We start from the raw sequence: 25,618 nt of genomic DNA on the forward strand, positions 1-25,618 counted from the left end.
CCTCAGCCTCCCAAGTAGCTGGGACTAGAGGTGCATGCCACCATGCTCAGCTAATTTTTATATTTTTAGGAGAGACGGTGTTTCATCATGTTGGCCAGGCTGGTCTTGAACTCCTGACCTCAAGTGATCTGTCTGCCTTGGCCTCCCAAAGTTCTGGGATTACGGGCATGAGCCACCGTGCCCAGCTTGTGTTGGCCATTTGTGTATCTTCTTTGGAGAAATGTCTATTCAAGTCCTTAGACCATTTTCAAATCCGGTTATAAGTTACGTCGTTGTTTGTTTGTTTTGCTATTGAGTTGTAGGACTTACAAGAGGTCTTGGAGATGATTTTGTTACATATGAATCCACCCTATTCGTTTTAATGACTACATAATTTACCTTTGCATGGATATGTCAGGGTTTCCTGCTGCTGATCTTTTTTTTTTTTGGTCAAAAGTTTGCTCTTCAGACAGTATCTCAGGCACATCATAAATAAGATGACAACTTATGCTGTGACCCTTAGTCCTTGCTCATGACACTTTTCAATCTCTGCCTTGTATCATGGTTATCACTGGACACAGCCACCTCCCCAGCAGGCTTAGAACTCCATGAGTAAGGGACCCTGTCTAATGTGCCGTTTCTCCTTATGGTATTACACACAGTCATAGGCATGGTAGTCGACTAATGGATCTTGGCTGTTGAAACCTTTTTCTCTGTACCCAGTACCTAAGTCCAAACTTGCATTCTTAGCATCCAATGAATGCAACGGCATCCTCTCTGAGCATCAGTGGACATATGTGACTTATCACTAACCCAAGGCAGAGGGCACCTAAGTATTGAACCTACAGACAAGGATCTGAGCAAGGGCCACAACTCCTTTGACAAAGCAGAGAAGTTCCGTGCCCTGCCTGAGTTTCCCCATTAATCAAGCTATAAAACTCAAAGCTGTAGTCGAATTTATTTCTACTCATCTTAAAACATATTGTTTTCTCATCTGAGACAAATGAGACAAAGCAATTCCATATTTTCATGACTCAGAAAGTCTAGTCAGGTTGAACACCATATTCAGCTTAAGCCTGGCCCAACTGAATATTCCTCTGCCTTCAAAGGATAGGAAAAATGTTGTCTGTACAGAGCTATTCTCTTTTAAAATGTCTGTGAAGGCCCTCACCCAGCCAGAGCGAACAAGGCTGCTGAGTCATATCTGAGTCAGCCAGGAGCCTGTACCAATGACTGCAAACTGAGTCTAGACACTCCTACCAGAAAGCGCTGTGTAACATGTATACAAAATCCAGGTTAAAACAGCAACAAAACTCAAGTGAACTAAAAGCAATTCTGCTTTAAACATTCCACAAGTTATCTGAGCTTCCTGGAAGCGCCTGAGATGTCTCAGAGTGAAAAGGAGGTAGTAGCAGGGAAGAGAGAATCACTGTCCTAGACAAATCAGCCACGGAGCTGGTGACATGAAGCACCAAGAAAAGAGGAAGGAAATCATCTGTGTCCCTCTGAGGCAAAACAGGAGGCCACAAAGCACCCAGAAGGAGAGGCTGGCAGTCTGCTGTGGCCAGGAGAAGGAACTGGAAACAGGTGCATGTGTGTAAAAGTCCCAATCTGCGGAGCCACACAATGAGAAGGCTCACCTTAGGAGCCACTGGGCCCCACTGTGATACAAGCATGGTTACTGAAATTGAACAAAACAAAACTCAACTGGGACCCTTTCTGCAGACAAGCCACCATCTATAGCGGCTGTGTGACCCAGGAGTCATGAGGTGACATCATGGGGACTGATCCCCCCATCAGAGCAGTTCCCACAATGAGCACGGTAAACAGTGCATGGAGGTGTTTTGTTAAGTAGAAATCATTCTGGAGAAATGAGGTGGTATTTCATAAAACCACTGAGGTCTTGGGAAGCTAAATCAACCATTCTCAAGAAGCTAGAAATCCACATTGGCCTGGAAGAGCTGGAGAGTCGAAATCCGTTTTTTATCATGGTGTGTGATGTTGGTGAAGTCAATCACCCATAAGACGTAAGTGCTTTCACAGAACCTTCCAGCCACATCAGGAGGCCTGCAGGACTGAAAAATGTTGCCCAGGCACCTGTCCCTCTGTGATCTTTCCCTCTAAAACCCATAACTCCAGTGTAATCATCAGAAAGACATCAGACAAATCCCAACTGTGAGAGCCTATCTCAAAAATAGCCTATCTCAAAAATCCCGAGAGCCTATCTCAAAAAATAATACATAAAATAGAAGTTTTTTTTTTTTTAATGTTACCCATGGAGATAACTGCTAGACGAAAGTCTGGAGCCAGGTAGTAAGGTGGGGCTGAACTGCAACCAGAAGCCCGGGGAAAAAGGTACACCCTGTTTCTCCCCTAGGCCCTTTGGGAGCATCGTGTCCAGTGGACTGGTGAGCCAGCAGTCTGCTCTACAGTAACCGGTACTCCTTTCCCCAAGCTTAAGCCACACATAACCTCTCTGAAAGATCATCTCAGCATGATATTCACCTCTCTATATGGCCAAACACCTGATCTTACCAAGCCAGCGTGTACAAGCAGCTGAGATCCCCACGTGACCTTGAGCCTTACCTGGTGCCTGTGCTCCCTGGCTCAGCTGGCCTGCTGCACACCTCACCCAGCCCTCCTGCCCAAGGGACCTTCTTTCTTTGATGTTCACCCAACCATGCAGGCAGGACCAGCTGCTCCACTGCCCTCACAGCTCTACCACACATCTTTTCTGCTACTGGGGGCTTGCAGGCTTCCACCTCCCACTGAGCAGGGCCTAAGCACTGATTAAACAGAACACACTTGAAGCAGAGAATGTAAGGTTGGGAGTGGTAGTAATATTAGTATAAACAATAATGATAATACCAACAATAATAATAGTAGCTACTTCTATTGATTGAGAGCTGTTTGTTCTTAGGATACCCTGAGCTTCCCATCTTGTAGCCCTTATCATGTTATTTCAGTAACATCTAACAGACACCTCTTTCAACAGAGGGAATTGAACGCAGGGATTGATTTCCCAGGTGATTAAGGAAGGTGAGAACTCAACCAGGATCGGTGAAGTAACCCAGAGATTAGTAACAACAGGAAACTACCACCAGCCCTAGGCTCAAGAAACAAAGGGAGAATGCAGTGTGGCCTGAGCCCAGGAACCAGAAGGAAGAACCAGAGAGGAGATTTGCCATCACCAGGGAAGCCAATATCTCAATTCCCCCCTTCCTTTCACCTAGCAATCTTCCTCTAGTAACTGCCATTGGCCAAACCCAGCCAAAAGCTGTCTGGTTGTAGGAGCTGAAGAAACACATACCTTGGGGTTCATACTATTTGTCCCCCAACCCACCCCCACTGTGATACAGAGCATGGCAGCCAGGCCCAGGGCAGGCACAAACACTTCAAGGAAACTGTTAATCACTTGTAGCCTGCACAAGACTGTCTGGGGCTGTGTCTGTCCCAATCACTGTGTCTCCAGCTGTTTGGCATACGGTTCACCCTTAAATACATGTTAAAAAACTAATAAAGTCAAGTTACCCCTATTTTTTAATGAGGAAATGAATGTTCAGGGAAGCTAAGAACTTTGCCCAAGCTCACAGGCCAGAAAGTGCAAAACCGGGACTCGTATCAGAGCCCAACTCCCTCCTTCACACCACGCTTTTGTGTGTGGGCTGCCTACCAAAGGTAGACCAGATGAAGCTGTGGAGTGGGGCCTCTTCATAAGCAGGGAGGGACAGCTGATCCCTGGCAGAGCCTGGAGGAGACATTGAGTCAGGGAAACCACAGACACTGGCATAAGCAGACAGGTACCCTCATCCTGGACGCTCCACCTCTGAGTGCTGGAGGCCACTTATAAACCCGAGAGAGCAGTGAATGTCCTGTGTGTGCATTCAAATCCCGCCAAGTGTATCTGTATGGAGGTGAGGGGGGCAGTAGGCAAGGGCTTGCTTTCTCCCCAGTGCAGGAACATGCTTGCTCCCCTTTTCAGCTCTCTACCCCTCCTAAACATGGTGGAATTAGATATAAGCCAAACAGATCCATATTATCATCATTTTCCATTTAAATATACTTTTTAAAGCCTGTGGCCCACACCACAGCAGGCTGGAATCCAGGCAAACCTCCTCCTGCCCGCGGCCTGAGATTAGTATTCTTGTTGCATCCTGCAGCAGCACCACCGAAAGTTATCAGCAGGCAGACAGCCAGCTTTCAATCTCGAGAACTGCAGCCCGCAGATCGCAGCGGCACTTGCAGACATTAGAGGAAGATTTAGAGACCCTCACACTTGCCGCCAGCACTAAGCCTCTGTAAGGCACCTGATGGCATGAGACTGGCGATTTCCATGAGAAAGGGAAAGGAACAGACACTTGGTGTGAAAATGTTATTTCAAAGTTGATGCAAAATATTCCATCCTAGAGAGGGGCATTCTTCTCTTTGACCAGGGTCCATGCCTGAGGGTGGGTACTGTCTGTCCCTCCCCAGCTTCCCTCCTACAGGCTCTCCAATTGTGGGGTCTCCTAGAGAAGAGGTAGGAATGGAATGAGGATGTTCTTTAGTGACAGTGAGCGAGCAGCCATGACTGAGGGTCCTTTTGGGGGTCAGGGTTTTCCATTCAGGGTAGCCTTATGGCTACACGATGGATCATGGGAATATGATCTATACAGCTGCACATGCCCTGCGACTGGAAAGGCCTCAAGCTTGGTTTAATGTTCTGCCTTTGTTGTGTAGAAATTCTAAATAACTTTTACACAAGGGTCTTGCATTTTCATTTTGCACCGAGCCCCACTAATTATGTAGCCAATCCTGGTTCCAGCTCTTTCAGAAGAGAAAGACCACAAAATGTGAGGCAGCTCTGAAAGCTCGTGTCAGAAAGTAGCTCTCATCAAGACCCAAATGCTGCCAGTGTTTCTCTTTATTAGAGCACATCGGGTCAATGCATGGCTCCGTGGCACCCGGGTGACCCTTGCCGTGTGTTGCTGATGTGGGCTCCCTCTGAGGTGAGGAGACTGGAAGTATCACTGTCCAGTGTAATAGGCCTCTGCCTGCTGGCCTCTGCTGGTTTCACAGGCAGCTCAGGACCATGCGGTCAAGCCTCAGTGCCCACACTTATCCCCTTGTCAAACCTAGCCATTCAAAAGCAGGGCCCAGCTCCCTGCTGGCCAAGGCTGCTTCCAAAGCAGAAGCACAAACACAGGCCCTCTTCAACCCAGGGAAAGCGGGTAGGAGTCCAGCCTCCTCACAGCTGACCATGGAGGCAAGGAAACCCAGCAGGAGGGGTGAGGAGCTGCTCACCTGGTTACCGCTCTCCCGGATGATCTCACCCCTGGCATCTTCTGCTCGGGCTTGATCTCGACAAACCAGGTGAACTGTGCCACCTGGTGGAATTCAATGAAACCATCTGTGAGTTACAGCGAGAGCTACAGAAACCAGCTCTTCCTAATGAAAAATGAAGACATATGGGTTCACAATTGACACTCTTCTGTTAAACCTAAATGGGTGGTTCCCAGAGTTAAGAGCAGCAAGGGTGATGGTGAGGGAGGTACTGGAACCTTATTGCCTACCTGTGCTGACAGTGCGTCTGGAATAACATCCTGATTTTTTGAGGGCCTGAACACATCAATGATAAGGAACATTGATCTGGGTCAGATATGCCTCCCTAGCATCTGGCATAGTAGCTGACCCAGATGTGTTAAACCTGGCTGCACTTTAGACTCACCTAGGGAGCTTTTAAAGATCTAGGCGATAGGCCCAGGACTGGGTATGTTTTACAAGCTCCCCGGTGATCTAATGTTCAGCCAAAGTAGACAGCCACTTGCCTAGCATGTAGTAGAGACTCAAGTATTGACTGAATGTTGAATCCATCAGCAGCCCTCATATTATCCCAGCAAATGCCACACCATCATCAATCAAGGTCAATTTAAAGCAGAATGCCTTCGCCGGGGCAGCTAAGAACGAATCGTTATGGAGTCTGCTTTCTTTACTAAAAATCACCCACTTGATTAAATGGGGTGTTTCATGGGAGGCTACAGGCTAACCACAACACTAGCCCCTCTTCTCTCCTCCTCTCCGCACTTCAGAGTGCTTCCCAGCTGCTAAGATGCAATTAATCCTCTCCCTGACTTGGCAGATAATAAAGCTTCAAATGATATAATAGTCCCCTGAAAATGCCTAACTTGGATTTAGAGAGAGGAAAAAAGAAAACATCTTCAGCATCTTAAAAAGTGATAAATTCACAACCTAGTTCCCCACCTTCTGCTGGAACATCCATTTTTCCTGAAGAGGCTCTGGAGAGATGCAGCAAACTTTTCTAGCCACTGCAGAGCCATTTGGTGACCCAGGATCGTTGAGCTCATGCGGGAAATTCTGGCATTTACCATGAGGAAGACTTCTGCTGACTGAAGACTTTACAGTGCACCTGAAGCACCTCTTTATAGTCAAGCTTAGGGGAGGGAAGCGGGAGGCTGCTCTAGCCCTGGAGGCTGGACCCCAGCAAGGAGGAAGTTTAGTTCAATGCACTCCTCTCTCCAGGTATTTTGGGGGCCTTGGTTCATAACTACCATCCACATCCAAATTGCAGTGGACTTCGAGGCTCCCCCTCCCCTTGTCTCTCACCCCAGGAGAGTCTCATTGAGAAGACATGAGTTAGAGACCAGGTGTTCATGTTTTTGTTTTTGTTTTTTTAATTAAATTCCACTGGGGATTCTGATGTCCAGGGTTTGCTTGAGCCCCTCGCTGTTCTTAATCAGAAAACACTGGGACACGTGGGCAGGACCCCAAGCTCGCCTGAGAATTAATTAAGTGTTGAGGAAAGGGCTCCTGTTGCTCTAGCCACCTGGAGCTCAAAACTCAGAAAGCTGGCAGCTGTGCCCAGAAACATGGGATCGCCATCCAGGACTTCCTGGCCTGCCTGTGACACAGGGTGCCCTCCTCAGTGTGGACTGGCCGCAGTCTGGCCGTGGGGCTCAGCGGACACACGTGTTAGCAGCTGCTTACCTCGCTTGGCGATTTCAAGGGCAGTTGCTTTGCCAATGCCGCTGTTTCCTCCAGTGACCAAAAAGACTCTTCCAGGAACCTGGACCTCCAAGTCATGAGGGACAAAGTCTTTACATGCAGATTCATAGCCACTCCTAGAAAGAGCAGACCCACAGGAAGACCAGCTATAAGGAGTGGGGAACACAAACCCCTGCAGGAGAAAGCCTAATTCTAGGATGGGCATTATTGCTGTCTCTGCCTCTCCCAACACATCACGAAACTCCTTTCTCCCTTGCCCTCCCTGCTGTCACAAACACCACTATCTCAAGGCCTGCATTTCCTGGACCATGATCTTCCCAAACTTTTGAAAATATTGGATATTCCAACATTTTGGCATCCAAATTGTCTTCCTCTGACTGCCCCGATCCTGGGGAGTGGCAAAAAGAAAAAAAAATCCCTTGACAGATGAATTGCTCTTTTCCCTTTTGTGGGGGGCAGGTTTCAGGAAGCTTAGGAGACCATTTGCATTGTGCTTATTGCATTGCAGGACAGATATCCTTGCCTACTTGGAGAAACGGGGGAGATTTGCAAGTAGGGAATAAAGGAGGAGGATGGTAGAGTTATTTAAGCTCTGCATCCATCAGAGGAAGCCAAGGCTCCTTCAGGGACACAAGGTGTGCACTGCACAGCTCTAGGGAGTGCCATTCGGATCAGAATGATGGGATATTTGTATCTGCATTATGATAATGTTCTGGCAGGTGGCAGAAAAGCATATTGCAGAAGAGGTATTTTTTCTGATTTGCACAAAGGCATCATATTGGATAGATGCAATTGTGAGTTCCTTAACTGTTTCTTTTTCCCATTCCTTTCGCGATACCTCTCTACCTTTACTCTTCTAGTATTTCCTGGCTATGAAATTGGCTAAGGGCAGTGGTGGCAGAACGGTGGGGTTGGCAGGTGGAGGTCCAGAGGGCAGACTCTGCCCACGCACAGGCAGGCTGGGGTCTCAGAGCTTACATCTCTCACCCACGGAGCCGAGAGATTTCTCCCGGGCAATGCAGGATGGGACTCTGATCTCAAGGCTCCACAGATGCTGAGAGCCCTCCCACAGGACCTGTTTACAAAAGGGTAGCCAACAGCTGGCCTCCTGCCCCATGCCCTGGTACAGCACAACTGCCAGTTACATGCTCTGGAACTCGGGGAAGTGGCCAAAGGATGTTTATGAGCTTGGGTTTGGTTTGAAAGTCATTGCCACGGGTCAGGCATTGCCACTTGTTTCAGTCAAGCCAGATGTTCTTAAGAGAACAAGAAAAATGTTCCTGTTTTCACCATCTGTAACTCACCAGAACATGCAGGGCAGCTTAGAGAATACCCTACCCATTGCTTCTGCTGTGAGTGGCAAGCAAGACTTCTTATTCCAAAGCCTTCCTGAAAAGGTTGACTTGAAACTAAAAAATATCAGTAACAAGGGCTTGAACAACCTGGGTTTAAGTCACAGGTCAGCCTCTTACTAGCTGTGCAATCTTGTGTGTTGACTTAACCTTTCTGAGCTCTTATCTCCTCATCTGCAGAAAGGGAATAATAAGAGACACCTCTTGGGCAGCCTAAATGAGATGCCGCATCTAAGGCACTTACGACAGCACTTGGAACATATTAGGAGCTCAATAATTAGCAGTTGACATTATTATTTTTTGAGACAGAGTCCCACCCTGTCACCCAGGATGGAGTGCAGTGGCGCAATCTCAGCTCACTGCAACCTCCGCCTCCCAGGTTCAAGTGATTCTCCTGTCTCAGCCTCCTGAGTAGCTGGGGTTATAAGCGCCCGTCACCACACCCGGCTAATTTTTGTATTTTTTAGTAGAGATGGGTTTTCACCATGTTGGCCATGCTGGTCTCGAACACCTGACCTCAGGTGATCCACCCACCTCGGCTTCCCAAAATGCTGGGATTACAGCATGAGCCACCGCACCCAGATGACATTATTATTATCACTATTAATAATGACAGTACCGTCCATGTTCAAACTTGAGCTCATTTGGCCCCCAAGCCTTCAAATCAGTAGGGACTTTGAGAGCATTTTAAACTATAAAGAGGAAACTGGAAGATTTTTTTCCCCCTAAACACAGACGTGAGCCCTGGAATCTCTGTGAAAGGCTTTTCCGGTAGAGGCAAGGGCCTGAGTCAATGAATAGGGGCTTAGCTAGGAGGAGGCATTGTGGGGAATGAGAACTTCCCAAATACAATAGAGCCAGAAAAAAAGCAGTCCACAGGGAACAGGCCTGAAGAGCCCTTCTCCAGGGGCAGGAAGCTGACAGGCTTTTCTCTGTGATACCCAGTCAGAGGGGACATTAGCCTCTGGGCTCCACATTGATCCGTATTAGAGACGAATGTTTGCTGAGGCTGGCTCCTCTGGGTTGAACCTCTTCCTCAAACTCCAGACTGGGAGTGCTGCCAAGCGGGCAGTACCAGCCTGGCCTGCAGGACATGTCCCCGCCCTCTGTCCTCTGCCTTGGATCTTGCCTTCCATACAAGAATTCCATCCTGGTCCGATCTGTTGTTAATAAGACGTCTTTTATGTACTCTGCCCCTTATTGGGGAAGCATTTTATTTTCACTCTAGAAATCAGTCTCTAGATATCAGTCTCTATTTTTCACACACACACACACACACACATGACTTTCCCAAGGTCACCAGAAGGTAGGTGATCAAGCCAAAGGCTGGGTGTTCCATTCTTCAACACCCAGCCTCGGTGCCAAAGGGCAGTCCCCAGACAAGCTGCATCAGCATCACCTGGAAACCTGTTGGAAATGCCCTGCCTACTGACTCAAGAAGTGATTGCTTGGCAACCTGTGGTTTCATGTGCCTTGCCAGTGATTTTGACTCAAGCTTAGAGGACATTTGTACTTATTGCTTCCTGAAGCTGAGGTGACAGGGATGGGGAGGAGGAAGCTGGCAGGTATCTGTGTCTCCCCACACCCTCAATTTACCCAAATATGAAATTTGCTTAGGACCCATCCACACTTGCCCAGGGTTTAGGAGTCTGTTTAAAACTGCCCCAGGGAATTATTAGGTTCAGCAAAGTTTAGGAAACAGTGATTAGATCCTCCTGCCTTAGGAGCCCAATATAAGGAGGCTTTATAAAAATCCTTGTGCCAAGAGAAACGTTGTAAACTCTAACTCCGCGCTCTCACACTGAAGTCAAAACAAGGTTGTTGTTTTTCTCTCCTATTCACTAAATCCACAACAGCAGGAAAACCCATCTAACTTTGCCAGCTGCCTTCCCCTCCCCTCCCTTCCCCCACCAATCTGTGGTGGATTGGGCCCCTTGGCCTCACTTCTACCTTCCCTCAAGGTGGGGAAATCAGAGCGAAAGAGTCCTGGGAGAAATTTTTACAGTCTGCTTTCCTTGGGGCCCACCCCCGGTTGGAAACTGACTTAAGCTTTCATGCTGTGTAATGTGGAAAGATCCAGCAATTAATGGTCATTGCCAGAGGACACCCCTTTGAAAGAAAGAGGCTGCCGCTGTATTCCCCTAAAAACTGTGGGACAGGGCTCACGACTACACTCTCCACCATTCTCTGCAGCAGGGGCTCCTGAGACAGAGCTGAACCTTCTCCAAAACGATGTGGGGTGAAGAGTAGGGAGTTGCAACTCCTACCTCCCCTAGGAGTGCTGGCCAGGTTGCCGTGGGAACTGATAAAGCCCCAGTGCAGGGAGAAGCCTCTCAGAGGTGAGAATCACCTGGGGCATTTGGATGAAATGCCAGTCCAGGCCCCTGTGCAGATCTACTAAATCAGAATCTGTAGGGATGGGGCCTGAAAACTGGGTACTTTTAATTCTCGCCCAGTGATTCTGATGTGCAGACAGGGTTGAGAACCAGCGGTTAGCCTAATCAATTCTAAGAGAAAACCTCCATCTCTCCTCCGTCACAGGAACCCGTCACCTCTTAAAACCACAATGAGGTGGAGAGCCAACTAGGGCACACTGAGCGTGGTCACGGGGCGACGAAACCACCACGCACCGTTCCCCAGAAGCACACACTGGGTGCACCGCCACACTGGCTGGAGACCCAGGCTGGAAAGTTCCAGCTGGAGCCAAAGGTCGCAGTCCAGGTGCTGCATCTTCTTAAAGGAAACACACCCAAAGGCACTAGGACAGAGCCTTGGCTAGCGATTTAGATCCAGCCCTATCTGACGCCGCCAGCAGCACCACGAAGACACTTCCAGGAGCACACCCAGCGGGTCGCCGAGGTGCCGCCCAAGAGGCTCGTTGGCGCCGGGGCCGCCTGACGTCAGTGGGACGGCCCTGGGCTTGGGCGCGCCACAGCCCCGCCCCTCGGGCGCCAGTCTCGGTCGCGGGCATTGAGCGGCTGGAGTCTGGCGACTGCCCCACGCCCAGCCGTGGGTCGCTAGACGGCGGGCGCACCCGTCGTTCTGGACACGCTTAGTCGGCCCAGCGAGAGGGCGAAGGAGCCGCGGGCGCGTCCCCGCCAACCCTGCTCGCCCGCGCCGCGGCGGGCCACGTGACAGCCCGGGGCCCCGCGCCCCGCCGCGCCGCCTTACTTGGTGTACTCGCGCAGCCCCTTGGCGAACCACACGACGCTGCGGTACAGGGACATGCCGGGCGCGCCCCACGCCTAGCCCCGCCGCGCTCCCGGCGCGGCCTCCGCCCTGGTCCCGCCCCCCGGGAGTCGCCCGCCCTGACATCATCCCGGTTATGTAAGAGCCGCGGCTTCCGGGTCCTTGCTCCACAGGGAAGGCAAGGGGTCTCGGGGCCGGCCGGTCGACTCCGCCCCAGCCTCAGAGGGTGGAGTGAGGGCGGACCGGCCCTGGTGGGGGCCGCAGTCGAGGTCCGCAGCCTCCTCGGGGTTGAAATCGGGCATCAGCGCCGTTTAGAGAACACCGTCCTGCTGGGCATGGCCGGGATGCGAAGATGGCCCTGCAACGCACCTCCTAGAATTTGGTTACCTAGAAAACCATGTGGAATAAAACGACGAGGCTTATGATATTTAAAAGACTTCTGCATCGAATTGGTGTTATCATAAGGGTTATTTTAATAACTGGCATTCTCTAAGTTTCTACACCTGTTGGGGGATGCAGTGCCGTGCCACATTTCCCGTCTCCAGCAAGCGCAGTCAGATTGGCGACATCGCAGGCAAGAGGCAGGGCTGGGGCTCCCACCCGAGAAGTAATTGTCTTCAAAGTCTGGACTTTTGCCACTGGTTCTGCGACTTCATGCAATGCCAGGGAGAGCCCCTTGATTTCCCCCAAATCCTCATCAGCCTCCTTCCACCCAAGCCCAGATGAACAGTGTGAGTAAAAAAGAGTGTGGTTGCTGCGTGAACCCAGATCTCAGACTAGTCATCCAGCCCCATTATGTAGGACTCAGACACCCCTGTCCACATCTAACCTCCAGCCCTAACGCCACATTAGAAATGGGGGTCTTACTGCTGCTGTCACTCCTAGTCACCCTGTTAAATTCTATACGGTTTACCCAAGTCGCCCAGAGACTGGGCCCCACTTACATAAGCTGAAGAGACCAGCTGCTTTAATAGCCTCATTACCTAGGATATAGGATCACTGTCCAACCTCACTCCACAGTGGGCAAGTTTTTACTTCAGAATAACTTTTGAAATAAATTTCCCCGGAACAGCTCGCCCCTCTAAACAGGACTCTGAGGCTCCACTACGTTGCTGTTATTCCTGACAGAGTGATGAAAGGAAATTTAAACAAGTGGCATTTTGTAAAACCACCCCAGCCTGGTGTGACTTTCAATGCCTGTCCGATTTGGCTGGGAAAATATTTTAGATCCCCAGGGCTACATACTGTTTTTTATACCCTCCTTTGTGTCAGTGATGGAAAAGGTGTCAATCTGCTCTGAATCTCTCTCAACACCTCAGGAAATAGGCTTTTGGCTCGCAGAGAGGGGATGAGAAATAGTTTTGAACCACCAAGTCTCTTGGAGGGTGTCAGCAGCCCCTTGAAGTAAAAGTGTGGCTGCAAACCCAGCTCTCTGCATTAGCCAGGTGAACCTGAGCATGCTGCATACGCCCTCAGTCTTGGTTTCTTAATATGTAAAATGGGAATGAATATGCGCACCTCGTGGGGTGGTTGTGATTAAAGGCATTCATTATAAAGAGCTTCGTTTCATACGAAGTGATCAGAAGTGTTGGTTTCCCTCAAGTTTTCTTCTCATTCCTTTTTCCCCTGCGCTTACAGCCATGTACATTCAAGAAATTTCCATGAGGGCATGAGGTGTCCAGTGTTAGCCTCAAATCAAGCATCCATGAGGTAGTTAGTGTATACATTATATACATTTAAAGAGGAGGTCTTAGGAAAAGCCAAACCCTGTCTCAAAATGAGCTTCCACTCTCACTTGGATGCCAAGTAACACACACAAACAAACAAAGGGCAGTATGGAGTTCACAAGGGAATGTTCCCGTTTAACTGGAGTCAGCTGAGCTGGATTCTAGTCCAATTTCTGCCAGTTATTCCCTGTGTGACCCGTGTGATAAAATGTATGGAAGGCTTAAAGTGTGCCAAGCATTGTAGATTATAGCACTTAATTCTCACACTGATCCATATGGTTACTCTTGCTATTATCCCCATTTTACAGATGAGCAAACTGAGAGAGGTTACATAACTTGACTCAGGTCACAGTAAATACATGGTGGAGCCAGGCTTTGAGACCAGGTAGTATGATTCCAGAGCCCACACCTTCCCTGCTGCATCATACTAAATGGGGGCAAGTCACTTAGCCTCTGGGCCTCAGTTTTTCTCATCTGAACAAAAAGGGGGCCAGACTAGGTGCCACCCAGGGCTCCTTTCAGCTCCAACTTTCTATACATCTACTAAGAAAATTACATATGGATGCTAAATAAGTTAGGCCCAGGGTGCTTTTAAGAGAAATGTCAAAGTGGATAGGGTTGCTTCATTTCCCAGGGGTGGAAAGCCACTAAAATATTTCTTCTGTGTTCCTGGTTCCAATTTGCCACTCAAAAAGCCAAACAAAGAAATCATCCTCCAGAGTTCCATTCCAATTGATTTAGATCCCTGAGGCTAATTTTGACCAAAATGGAAGGAGAAGCAGAAGGTGTGGAAATCCATGGCTTTCTGCACAACAGATACACATGATGAGAAGTCTGTATCCTCTTACACACACATATACACACACACACACAACCAGTGTTCATATCGCCTTCCACTGAAGCTCATACCAGTTCCTCTAGCCAAGTTGTCATGGCAACCCCAGCTGCCAATGAGATCATGGAAGACAAGGTCATAATGGCAATGGTGCCTTAATATTTTACCTGGCAAAGCCACTTAGTTAATAAGATGAATAACCATAAATCATAAACTCATAGGAAGCTAGGCACCATTCATGTACATGTTTAGTGTACAACTGGGGGTGGGGAATGGAAATGACAGTGAAGGGAAAGGAACAAAAAGGAAGAGAGGATGAGGCAGAGAGCGGAGAAGAAGGTCTCTGATGCTGATCCTTATTTTTCAGTGTGGACCATGCACAGGTGCTGACCCTGCCTGTACATGGATTAAGGAACTGGGCTTTTCCTAATGACAAGAAGTGGGGGGCGGGTCATGGGATCCCAGCCTCAATCACAAAAGCCTTATCAGAAACCCAAGGCAACTGCTTTCTGGCATTCACTCCTAGCAGAAGAGAGCAGCAGCCCAGGGAAGAGGTATGTGGTAGATACCAGCCCACCCTCCTCCCCACTCCGCAGCTGACACAGTCACCGTGTAGAAAGGCCCTTCCTGCTGCCTCCCCATGTCCCTCGGTGCCCATCATCCTTTACAGACTGGCTTGACCCAGGGCTGTCTGTTGCCCATCTGAACCAACTTCCTACCTAACAAATCAATTGGATTTAGGGGTTTCCTTCCTTTCACAAGAAGCTAATCACAATGTGGGCCTCTGGCCAGAACTTTGGCAGTGGGGAGCCGAGGCGGGAGACAGACTCAGTTTACATTGAATGCCTTCTGTGCCATTGAATTTTGTACCATGTGCATGAATCACTTACTTAGATTTAAAACATGCAGAGATCTCCTCTTCCCAGCCCTGTGCACCCTCCAAGGACTGCAGACATTGGCAGTGAGATGGGCCCAAAGTGGGGCAGTAGTGAAGCCAGGGTGGTCAGTCTCCATGTAGCCAAGTTGATGGAGAAAGTGATTTTCCACAAACGGGACTCGTGTTCGTCTTAAACTCTCATGCAGCCTGCTTCTAGGGCTTCAGTTTTACGGCAAGCAAGTTCTGTTCTGAGTGCAAAAGCCGTGGGCTTTCTCTAGTGGTGCCTGGGGCAGGAGTAGCGTGACAGCATGCAGGCTGCTTGGTGAGGTGGTTGTAGCTTGCCCTACCCACACTCTCTGTACCACCTTGTACCCACCTCTGGCCTCAGGAGAAGGGCCACCTACACAGGCGGGAGAGGGATGCAGACCCAAGGTGAGAACTGGGATAGAGAGTCAGAAGGTCCACATTCAGCTCTGAGGCATCTTCAGAAAAGACACTTTACCTCCGTGAGCCTCAGTTTCCCCTCTATAGAGGAGCATAACTGTACAGTCCTCACAGCATTGTAATGAGGGTGAAATAAAGAAAATTTTATCTTATTTAACAAATGCTCTACCTACTATGTGCCAAGCACTGTTTTAATCTCCTTACCAATGAAAACGAGGCACAGAGAGTTTCAGTGGCACATCCAAGATCACACGCATCTGGAAAGGGGCAGAGCCAGGATCCCAGCCTGACGGTCTGGGTCCAGATGCCACATGCTTAACCCCTTCTCTGTAAGGATGAGGGACGTGTCCCACCGTGGCGTCTCATTTCTTCTTTTAGTAACTTCTCTGGGACTGGAAACTTCCACTACTGTCCCCTCCCCTTTTTTGGTTGGTTGATTTGTTCTTGGGTGTGACAGGGTAGCTTATAATTCCCACAGTTTTTTCTACCAGGATTCCTCCCACTCCCAAACCCCTAAGCCAGTGGCACTCAGAGCTGGATGCTGAGCACTGCAGTCACTAAGAGTGAGACTGGGTTTGCAGCCTGGCCCTGCATATGCAGACAATGACCAAATGACCCCTCACTGGCCAGCTATTTAATATTGAGTGACTGTGGAGACTTGGGAGGACTGAGAAATACATTACTTATTTTTATTTTTGACTATGGTAAAATACACACAACATAAATTTTACAATTTTAACCATTTTTAAGTGTACAGTTCAATATTAAGTACATTTACATTGCCGCACAACGATCCATCTTCAGAACTTTTTCATCTTATCAAACTGAAACTCTGTACCCATTAAACAAGAAATCCTCATTGTCCCCTTCCCCAGCCCCTGGTAACCACCATTCTACTTTCTATCCCTATGAATTTGACTACTCTAGGGACCTCATCTAAGTAGAATCACACTTTGCCTTTTTGTGGATGGCTCATTTCAGTTAGCAACATGTCCTCCAGGTTCATCCATGTTGTAGCAAGTTTCGGAATTTCCTTCTTTTTTAGGGCTGCATAGTGTTCCACTGTGTGTATAAACCACATTTTGTTTATCCATTCATCCACAGATGGACACTTGGATTGTTTCAATTTCTTGGCTATTGTGAATAATATTAATATGAACATTGGTGTGCAAATACCTCTTTAAGACTCTGATTTCAGTTCTTTTGTGTGTATACCCAGAAGTGGAATTGCTGGGTGATATGGCAATTTTATTTTTAATTTTGGGGGGACCTTCCCCCTACTCTTTTCCATAGCTGCTGTGCCACGTTATGTTCCCACCAGTATTGCACAAGGGCTCCGACTCACCACATTCTTACCAACTTGTTATCTTCAGAGTTCGTTCCTTTTTTTATTTAATGGCATCCATCCTGATGCGTATGAGATTGCACCTCATTGTGGTACATTATTAATTTTTGTTATGTAACTTAACATACATTTTATACTTTCTGCAATATTCAGGTGTTGCTTCCGTCTTGTATCTGTTGCCGAATATATCTCAGTTGTAGGTATTCACACAATCACATGATATTGGAAGGATAGTTTGGTCCTTAAGTAGGTGGCTTTGATTTTTTTTTTTTTTTTTTGAGACGGAGTCTTGCTCTGTTGCCCAGGCTGGAGTGCAGTGGCATGATCTTGGTTCACTGCAAGCTACGCCTCCCGGGTTCACGCCATTCTCCTGCCTCAGCCTCCTGAATAGCTGGGACTACAGGTGCCCACCACCACGCCCGACCAATTTTTTATACTTTTAAGTTAGCCAGGATCGTCTCCATCTCCTGACCTCGATCCGCCTGCCTCGGCCTCCCAAAGTGCTGGGATTTTTTAATGGTTTCCTTGGTGATGGTGGGATTTTGTTGACTCTCACACTCCTGGGGAACATAGAGAATAGCATCCACCCTAATCAACCTCTCTCCTCTCAGGTGCTCGATGAGTCGTCGCGTCCAGGTGAGTCTCCCTCAGGTGCATCATGTGCCTAATCCAAAGGCCCTGCAACGAACTTCCCTAGGAGCCCGGTTCAGCCAGGGGCCTACTTAGGTACACGACAGGAGGAATGGCAAACAGTTTCTCAAACTGACCTCTCAGCTGTTCATTTGTCAAAATGAACATTACTGCTTTTCCCATTTTGATTCACAGAAATGAGAGACCAGGCAAGTTACAGAGGATGAGCCTCTTAAAATGAGTCCTATGAATACATATTAGTCGTGTTTGAGGCAGAGCTCTGCGCTGGTAATGGAAAGAAATCCATGATCCAGGAAATAGAAAAATGCAGCTTGTCAAATAATATGAATAGTCTGACATAATTTTTTTTTCTTTTTTCTTTTTTTTTTTTTTTGAGATGGAATCTCGCTCTGTTGCCCAGGCTGGAGTGCAGTGGCGCCATCTCGGCTCACTGCAACCTCCGCCTCCCGGGTAGAGGCGATTCTCCTGCCTCAGCCTCCCAAGTAGCTGGGACTACAGGCACACGCCACCACACCCAGCTAATTTTTGTATTTTTAGTAGAGACGGGGTTTCACCATGTTAGCCAGGATGGTCTCAATCTCCCGACCTCGTGATCCGCCCACCTTGGCCTCCCTAAATGCTGGGATTACAGGCATGAGCCACCACGCCCAGCCTAGTCTGACATAATGTATGTAAAAAGTACATATATTTATGCTTAACGATACATAGACATATTCCAAAAGGATACTACAGAATTAACACTGGGTACCTTTTTGGGGACCGGGAGTTGGGGGGGTGCTTCAAATCTTTTACTTTTTACTTCATACTCGTTGACACGATTTGAATCTCTAGCCATAGCATGTATCACTTTTATAATAAAAATAAAGCTTTAAAATCATCATTTTAGGAAAATAAAAAGGGTTGTAAAAGGGGATATACTAGTAATTTATGTCATGCCTCCAGCTGTGGAGAAATAACCCTGGCTTAGGCCGGCTTCCCTGGAAGCAGAGTCTGAGATGAAGCTCTGGGATAAGGGATGTGTTGAGGGTCTGGTCTTGGGAGAAATGAACTAGGGTAAGGGAGGAAGCACTGGGGAAAGGGAAGCGCTGGGAAAGGATGTGGCTTTCCACGAAGCCCTGCTTTCACCTGATCCCGCGGGCAGCTCCGGAGCATAAATGCCTCAAGTTTGACCTGCCCTGAAACAAGGGAGTTGGGCTTTTCCTCCCTCTTCCCCGACTCAGCCCTTAGCTATGGCTGTCGGTGGGGTGAACTGGGAGGGGGGAGAACTGTCAGGCTCCAGCTGGCTCCAGTCAACCAAGGTGGCCCCCACAAAAGGGTGCAGGTGTGCGCCATTAGCGCCAGCACCTGCTGCTGGGGGCGGGGGGGGGGATGCTGGGCTGACAGAAGGGATCCCAGGGGAATCTGGGCTTCAACCCCTTTCCCCAGTGACTTGGGAATCGAACCCAAACTGGCTTCCTTATAAACAAATGTATAAACTGTAAATTGATGTAGGAAATGTTTTTCTTTTCTGTTTTCTTTTTGATGGCTATGGAAAGGTACAGGCTACAGGACACTGTATTAAATAGCAGCTTAAATACTCAAAAAAAGATATAAAGAGTAAAAAACATCAGTTTGCAAGAGTCCGATCAGACAGCAAGAGTTTTGCAGTGGTGGGAAAATCACTGGAAGGCTGGAGAAGAGGATGTGCCAGCCTGCTGTCAGGAAGCAGGCGGCGAGGGTTCTGATCTGGCTACTGTTAGTGGTCAAGAAGACTTTTTTATTTTTTTCACTTCCTTGGCAATGTATATCTCACCACTGATTACATCTCCCTTCCGGCATTGAGAATTTGAGAAAATTCAAAGACAGATTTGAACCCAGGACTAGAAAACCCAGAGAATAAGGCCAAAGAAAGGCAGGGGTGGCTCTAGGAGGCTGTATTCTAAGGCCTACAATTCTATGGGCTGCCTTGACATCTCTGAGCCTCACAGAGGCCCAAGGACTTAACTGTGAGTTCCTCTGTGAGTTCCCCTGCCCTCACCAGGCATGCCCCTGACCCAGCAGGCAAGGTCTCCCACCTGACCAGTACCGTCAGTCACCACCACTCACCCAGGCACCAACCTAATGGGTTTCACCTCACTGCCCGTCTGTGAAATTACTCAAGCAAGACAGGAAACTCCTCCCATGGGAACACAGGGTTACCTGGTCCTCTTGCTACTATAAGGCATGACCCCCACGGCCCCTGCCGGTCCACTCTGTTCGCAAGTGCAAGCCCCATGTGGCCCTGCATAACATGCTGTGTCCTCCTCCCCCAGGCAGTGAGTCTAGTGACTAATAAGCTGCTGTCCATCACATCTGTCCAGTGGGGGAAGGGTTGCATTTGGGCTTCTCCCACTATTTAGGACAGGGACCCCTCCCTCACCAATAGGGTAAGTAGGAAGTAATCAGAACAGAGGGACGTTTTGAGTCACAAGCCTTTTTGGGAACATGCTGTATGTGCAAACTCTTAATACCAGCAGCAAGTCCCAGTTGCTTTTCCTTTGCCTATGAAGCAGAGCTTACTTCTCTGAACAATGCAGTAAGTTTTAAAAGCTGACCAGTATAACAAAGGAAGGAAGTGTCTTAGAGAAAAGAACAGGGCTGGGTGAGGTGGCTAATGCCTGTAATCTGAGCACTTTGGGAGGCTGAGGCAAGAGGACTGCTTGAGGCTAGGAGTTTGAGACCAGCCTGGGCAACATAGTGCGACCCCCATCTCTTAAAAAAAAAAACCCACAAAAAACAAAAAACCAACCAACCAAAAAAACCTGACTGGGCATGGTGGCATGCCTATAGTCCCAGCTACTCAAGAAGCTGAGGTAAGAAAATTACCCCAGTCCAGGAGTTCAAGGCTGCAGTGGGCTTTGATTGTACCACTGTACTCCAGGCTGAGTGACAGAGCAAGACCCCATCTCCTAAAAAAGAGAGAGAGAGAGAGAAAACAACAGATGTATTTGGAAACACTCTTCTCTTATTTCTCTTCTGCTTGCAATGGCAAAATGCTGTCTCCTGGGATATCCAAGATAACGTAGCTGCTGTGATGCTAGGCTAACCTGAAAAGTGAACTACTGAAATTCTATCTCTAGAAAAGACAGACTAGTCGTCTTATTAGTTCTATACTTATAAAAGATAAATTATCACTAGGATTACTAAGAAGAATTTTCTGTTAGATCATTTTTCTCAATTCTCCACTACAGACTCATCTACTCACCTGAGGATTATGAGGATTATGAGTTTTATGGAGCAAAATTTGCCTAGAACAGGTTGTCAGCTTCTGTGGACACAGTCTACCCTCAGGAATCCCATTGGAAGAAAGAACAAATGAAGCATCCCAAGGACTGGAGGATTCTCTTCCCCCAGGGTATTCAAGGAAGACACTGGGGAACAAATTGAACAAAGTTTATTTCATCAACAATGAAAAATGCCCAGAAGGAAATGAAGCACAAGATTCAGTTACACAAAGATGAAAGCTATTGACAACTTGGCTACTTCTCATACTAAAAGAGAAGGAAATAACACGAAGTACTGGAAGTGACATTATATTGTCCTCATGGTGACAACCAGGATGGGCCTGACGTAAGCCAGTCCAGGCTGTATGTGTGGCCCGAGTGCACACATGCGGTTTCTCTGGCCACCAAATCAGAACCAGCTGGGCCCCACAAGTCAGTCTCTGGGGGCTGTGATTCTGCATTGCAAACAAGTCCTTGGGTAGCTCTGAGGGTTCACCAAGGTTTGAGAACCACTAGTGTGGCTGACTCCAGTGAAACAGTCCCACTTTTACTGCTTTCAACTGTCATTTATATAGATTCAGGCAAAGAATGGTTTTTAGAATGATGCCCGATGTAGCAAATAAAATGACCTCAACATATAGTTTATCTTTGCTGCAGTCTTTTCTCAGATGGGAAGAATAGATTATCCCTCTCTGCCACATAATTTGTTCCCTTGAGGTTTCATAGCATCCAGAAAGTTCAGGTGTTCCCATGTCCACTTCCCATTGCCTTGCCAGGTTCCCATGGAGGAAGGCTGCCCAGCTCTTGGGCCAGTCTTAGATGGGCATTTTCATTCTCCAGGTATACACAGCACATTTCACATCAGTGTGGACTGCCTACTTCAGGCCATGCCAAGGATTATAACTTCTTCTATAACCAGGAACTTCTTACACTCACCTCCAGCTCAGTGAAATTATACTAAGAGGTGATCACTTAAAGGGCATGCAGCTCAGTCCTTCCTAGACAGTCTGGGTGTCATCCCTGGATTAAGCCAGACTTCAAAGAACCACAGTTATAGACCATTTGCCTTACTTAGCCCCAGAGCCTCTTTCTTGAAATGTGCCTTATCATAACCATCTCACCATCTCCTGAGGGAGGCCTTAATCAGTTATCATTCAAAGCCTGCTGCACTTGAAGATGTCACCCACTGAACCACTCAGTGTCCCCTCTAAGAATGGATGCACATGAACATTTTCTTTAGGATCTAACCTGTTTCCCCAGAAGGGGGTAATTTTGTTTTTTAGAGATAGGGTCTCATTCTGTCACCCAGAGTAGAGTGCAGTGGCGCAATCATAGCTCACTGTAACCTCAAACTAGGGAAGACGTGTGACCTATACGAAGAGATCATCACCTCTTCCTTACTGCTTTGGTGACAAGAAAACTCAAAGCTAAAAATATAGTCCAGATTTTAGCAATTATTTAGGACCTATGACCAGTATTCTCCATTGCAACTGGGGGTGGGCTGGTGGGGTGCATATGAGAATGAGCACACTTCATCCACCACTCCCTCTGGGAAAGATTTCTGCAACACTCTGGTGATACTCATGCCTACCAGAAACTGAGAATGTCCAATGTTTGAGACCTAGCTACTGATGTATCCAAAGCACTAACCAGTACCTGCCATCTGCTAACAGAAATCTTCATGCCCATGGTTGTTCACAGCTCTTTCCGCCTTTGCCAAGGCCCTCGCAACAGAAGCCTCAGAGGCTTTCATGTGGGAGTCATGCAGGCGCCCCTGGGCCCAGGTCTTTGCTGCTCACAGATGTCCAAGCATTGGCTAAGTGACTGGGAATGGCTGACGAGTCATGGACTGGGGAAAGGAGGGTGGGAGAGGAGCCCATGGAACTCGTGTCCACCCCAGTATCATAGCCCACAGACTCTCCCCAGTCCCCAACACAGAGAGGGCAACGTGGGACACAGTGAAGATGGAATCGGGCATCATAGGTGAGGTAGGATCTGCAAACTGCACACCCGCTGGTCTTCTGCCATGGCTCAAGTGAAAATGAAAACAGAAACTGCCCTTAGGGACAGGGGCAAAAAAAGGGCTGTTCTTCCTTTGTCCAGCAGATGGCACACCAAGCACTTTCTTCTCACCTGGCAGTAAAGGGGGACTAATGGTGACTGCCCGGGGAGTGCTTCTAAACTGAAATGGGAAGGCCCCATGGGACTCACGGGGCCTTTCTCTTAAAGCTACAGAGAAGAATGAGCCTCTTGGTTTGAGCTGACACTTCTGATGAAGGGAGGTGCCTCCATTCATGGCCACTCAGGGATTGGTTTGATGAGAAAGCACAAAAACATAACAAAGTCAAAAAATAAACACAGCTCAGCAGTGTGTAAATATACAGAAATGCTATGCACGTGGCTGAGAGAAGCACAGTTAAGCAGGTGCCACGCACCCCTGGGCACTGCCCTAGAAACACTCATGACAGCATCTTCATACAAAATTCTAAAGCATGGGACTTTTTGCTCATAAAGAGGCTCCCCAGCGAGCACTGACAACAGACCTGGACTTCATCTCTCAACAGCGGCAGCCAGAGGGAAGGTTAGTGGTCACTGTTTGGTGTCATCCTGGACTTCCAGACATCTCATTTTATAAAAGGCTTCCAAAGCCTAACTGGTCATTAGGTTGAGGAGCTATTATTCGATATTTAAGCTCAGAAACCAAAAACAGCTACACTGATGGCACCCCAACTCATGCAACCTGTCCAGAAACATACAAAACTGGTTTATGCCACCCAGCCAGCCACAGATCATAGAGAGGTACTTGAATAGCCAGAGGCAGAGACAGACTCAAGGCCAAGCAAAGACCCTGCAGCAGCCGCACATGGTGCACACGGCGCTGCACTCCGCAATGCCTGTAGCAGGCCAGCCCGCCCCCTGTGTGGAAGCTACTGCTTTGACGTTGTTAGATTTTATAGCTGACCTTGGGATGTTCCACCCATCACGTCAAACCTATCTGATATAGGGCTGGAAGAGACTGCTCCTTCACTTTCCCAAAAGGCAGCTAGAGTCACTAAAAGAATATCTTTTTCCTTTTAATAACAAAAGCCATCATAGCGAGTGAAGTTAAGATATATCTTGTTTGAAAGTCTGTGCACTTTCTATAACTTCAAGGTGACCATGGCTGAATGACAGCAGCAGTAGCAACAACCAACCTTGCTCTTGCACCAGTCATTGAAATTGCACTATGATTTGAAAAGGTCTCCCATTCTTTGCCTCCCACACTTCATACCCTCAAAAACAATTATCCCTTTGAAAACTCTTGTGAGAACAAAATTCCCACTCTGAAAAGACCAGAAGTGATTTCCCCATGTCTAGGAAGGCAAGAGTTTCTTTAGTCTGCTATTATATTCAGTGTCTTTGGGTGGCTTTTTAAATGCCTTCAGGGAAGGTTTTATTACCTTTATGCCCTTCTCTGAACCTGTGTGTGTGTGTGTCTGTGTGTCTGTGTGCACACGCGTGCATGCACACGCATATGCATACATGGTATGCTGGACAAGGCAGCTGTCAGTCTTCATCGGCAGCAAGTCTCCACCTGGAGCACAGGTAGACACAGCCGCTGCACAGCAGGAGCAAGACCAGCACAGTGTGACTGAGCGCCAGGACTCCGACTGCAAAGAGGTACAGGGTTTTGTCACAGTAGTCCTGAGGCTGCTGGAAAGGGGGAAGAAAATCAGGCAGGTACACAGAAAAGACCCAATAGTTTCCCAGGATGAACCAGAGGAAGAGGAAGAGGCTCAGCAGGAGGTGGATGTAGTATCTGTGCGCATTCTGCCTCCAGGGGTATTCGTCATCGTCATCGTCATCAATCACCACGGCCTTGGACAGCAGCCGCCTCATCCTGGTGGAGTCGTACAACAGGAGAGACACCTGGGGCGTGGTGGGGAGCCAGGGTGGCAAGGCAGAGCAGCAAAATAGAGGGGAAGAGAGGGAATAGAAGGTAGCGGTGGTGGGGTGTTGGTAGGGAGAGAGAAAGAGGAGAGAGAGGAAGGTGTTATGAAAAGTGAACAACACACTGGAGTTACAAATGCCATCAAGCAACGAAATTTAATTTGAAGAATGAGAATTAAAACTGTCAAGAATGAAGGCATAAATTCATCGCCAGCATCCTCAGTGGTGTTTTCCTTTTAGATGTGTGAGTTGGTTTGGACAAGGGATTGGCTGGGGTAACCCATCTCTGCATCAAGGTTCAGACTGACTCTCTCCTGTATTGTGCTAGCACATTTGCACCCACACATAATGTAAAAATGACACCTGGTCCGCATGCTAGAGGACCTTGAAATATATCCCTCTATCTTGGGAGGAACCCCTAGCAGACTTTTCCCTGGTACTTCCAGGCCACGTAACAGGCTTGGCCGAATCCAGGTACTGTGAGCCGTTTCCTCCCCACCCCAGCCCCGCCCAGCCTACTTTCTCTCTTCTTGGAAGTTTGTACCACTCCCCATCTCAGGCATCTGGAATTCCCAAGTGGGGCTGTGGACTGAGAGTCCCTCTCAGTCCTCGTACATCTTTCAAGTCAAGAGCACAGACCCTTGTCCTGGGAGTGATACTCTTGGGGGACGGACCATCTGGGCCCCTGGTAGATGGTCCCTGACTCCAGCCTGACACGCCTTTGAAATTCTGCTGCCACTTGGTTACACAAAGCACCACGACCCACCCGACTCTAACTGGCCACAAATGCCTTTGTCACAGGGGAGCACACTTTCCCCCTGGAAATGCAGCAGTGGAAGGACACAGGTGGTCTTTGCTAAGGAATGCCTTAACAGCTCCCCGTCTTCTCTGCCTAGCAACTTGATCTGTGATGTTTTTGAAAGCCTGACCTGTGTATCTGCTCTCTCTGGCTTCCTAGGCTGCCCACCTCTCCCAAGGCCACACTCATGGCACCCCTAACCCTGGAGAGCAGGGCATTAGAAAGAATCCTTGGATGACGGAGGAT

General features: G+C 48.3%; 2 protein-coding genes and 1 long non-coding RNA gene across 4 annotated transcripts in view; 1 reads left to right on the forward strand and 2 right to left on the reverse strand.

Annotated features, from left to right (window-relative positions):
- Positions 1-11,603, reverse strand: part of DHRS12 (dehydrogenase/reductase 12) — a 47,872-nt gene extending 36,269 nt beyond the window's left edge. For both annotated transcript variants that reach the window (XM_063697624.1, XM_055359909.2), the window contains exons 1-3: positions 11,505-11,603; positions 6,964-7,097; positions 5,263-5,345 (exon numbers count right to left, since the gene is read on the reverse strand). In XM_063697624.1, the coding sequence (XP_063553694.1) occupies positions 5,263-5,345; positions 6,964-7,097; positions 11,505-11,560 (273 nt within the window). In that variant the 5' untranslated portion in view covers positions 11,561-11,603. The remainder of the gene's footprint in view (positions 1-5,262; positions 5,346-6,963; positions 7,098-11,504) is intronic.
- Positions 10,619-20,741, forward strand: LOC129526248 (uncharacterized). Its single transcript, XR_008670865.2, has 3 exons — positions 10,619-10,672; positions 10,875-12,253; positions 20,611-20,741. It is a non-coding gene; the product is annotated as an uncharacterized lncRNA (long non-coding RNA).
- The window catches only part of TMEM272 (transmembrane protein 272), a 128,102-nt gene continuing 118,500 nt past the window's right edge, over positions 16,017-25,618 (reverse strand). The window contains exon 5 of the mRNA XM_031001319.3: positions 16,017-24,552. Within this exon, the coding sequence (XP_030857179.2) occupies positions 24,190-24,552 (363 nt within the window). The 3' untranslated portion in view covers positions 16,017-24,189. The remainder of the gene's footprint in view (positions 24,553-25,618) is intronic.

Source organism: Gorilla gorilla, chromosome 14 (genome assembly GCF_029281585.2).
Source record: "Gorilla gorilla gorilla isolate KB3781 chromosome 14, NHGRI_mGorGor1-v2.1_pri, whole genome shotgun sequence".
Classification (NCBI taxonomy): domain Eukaryota; kingdom Metazoa; phylum Chordata; class Mammalia; order Primates; family Hominidae; genus Gorilla; species Gorilla gorilla.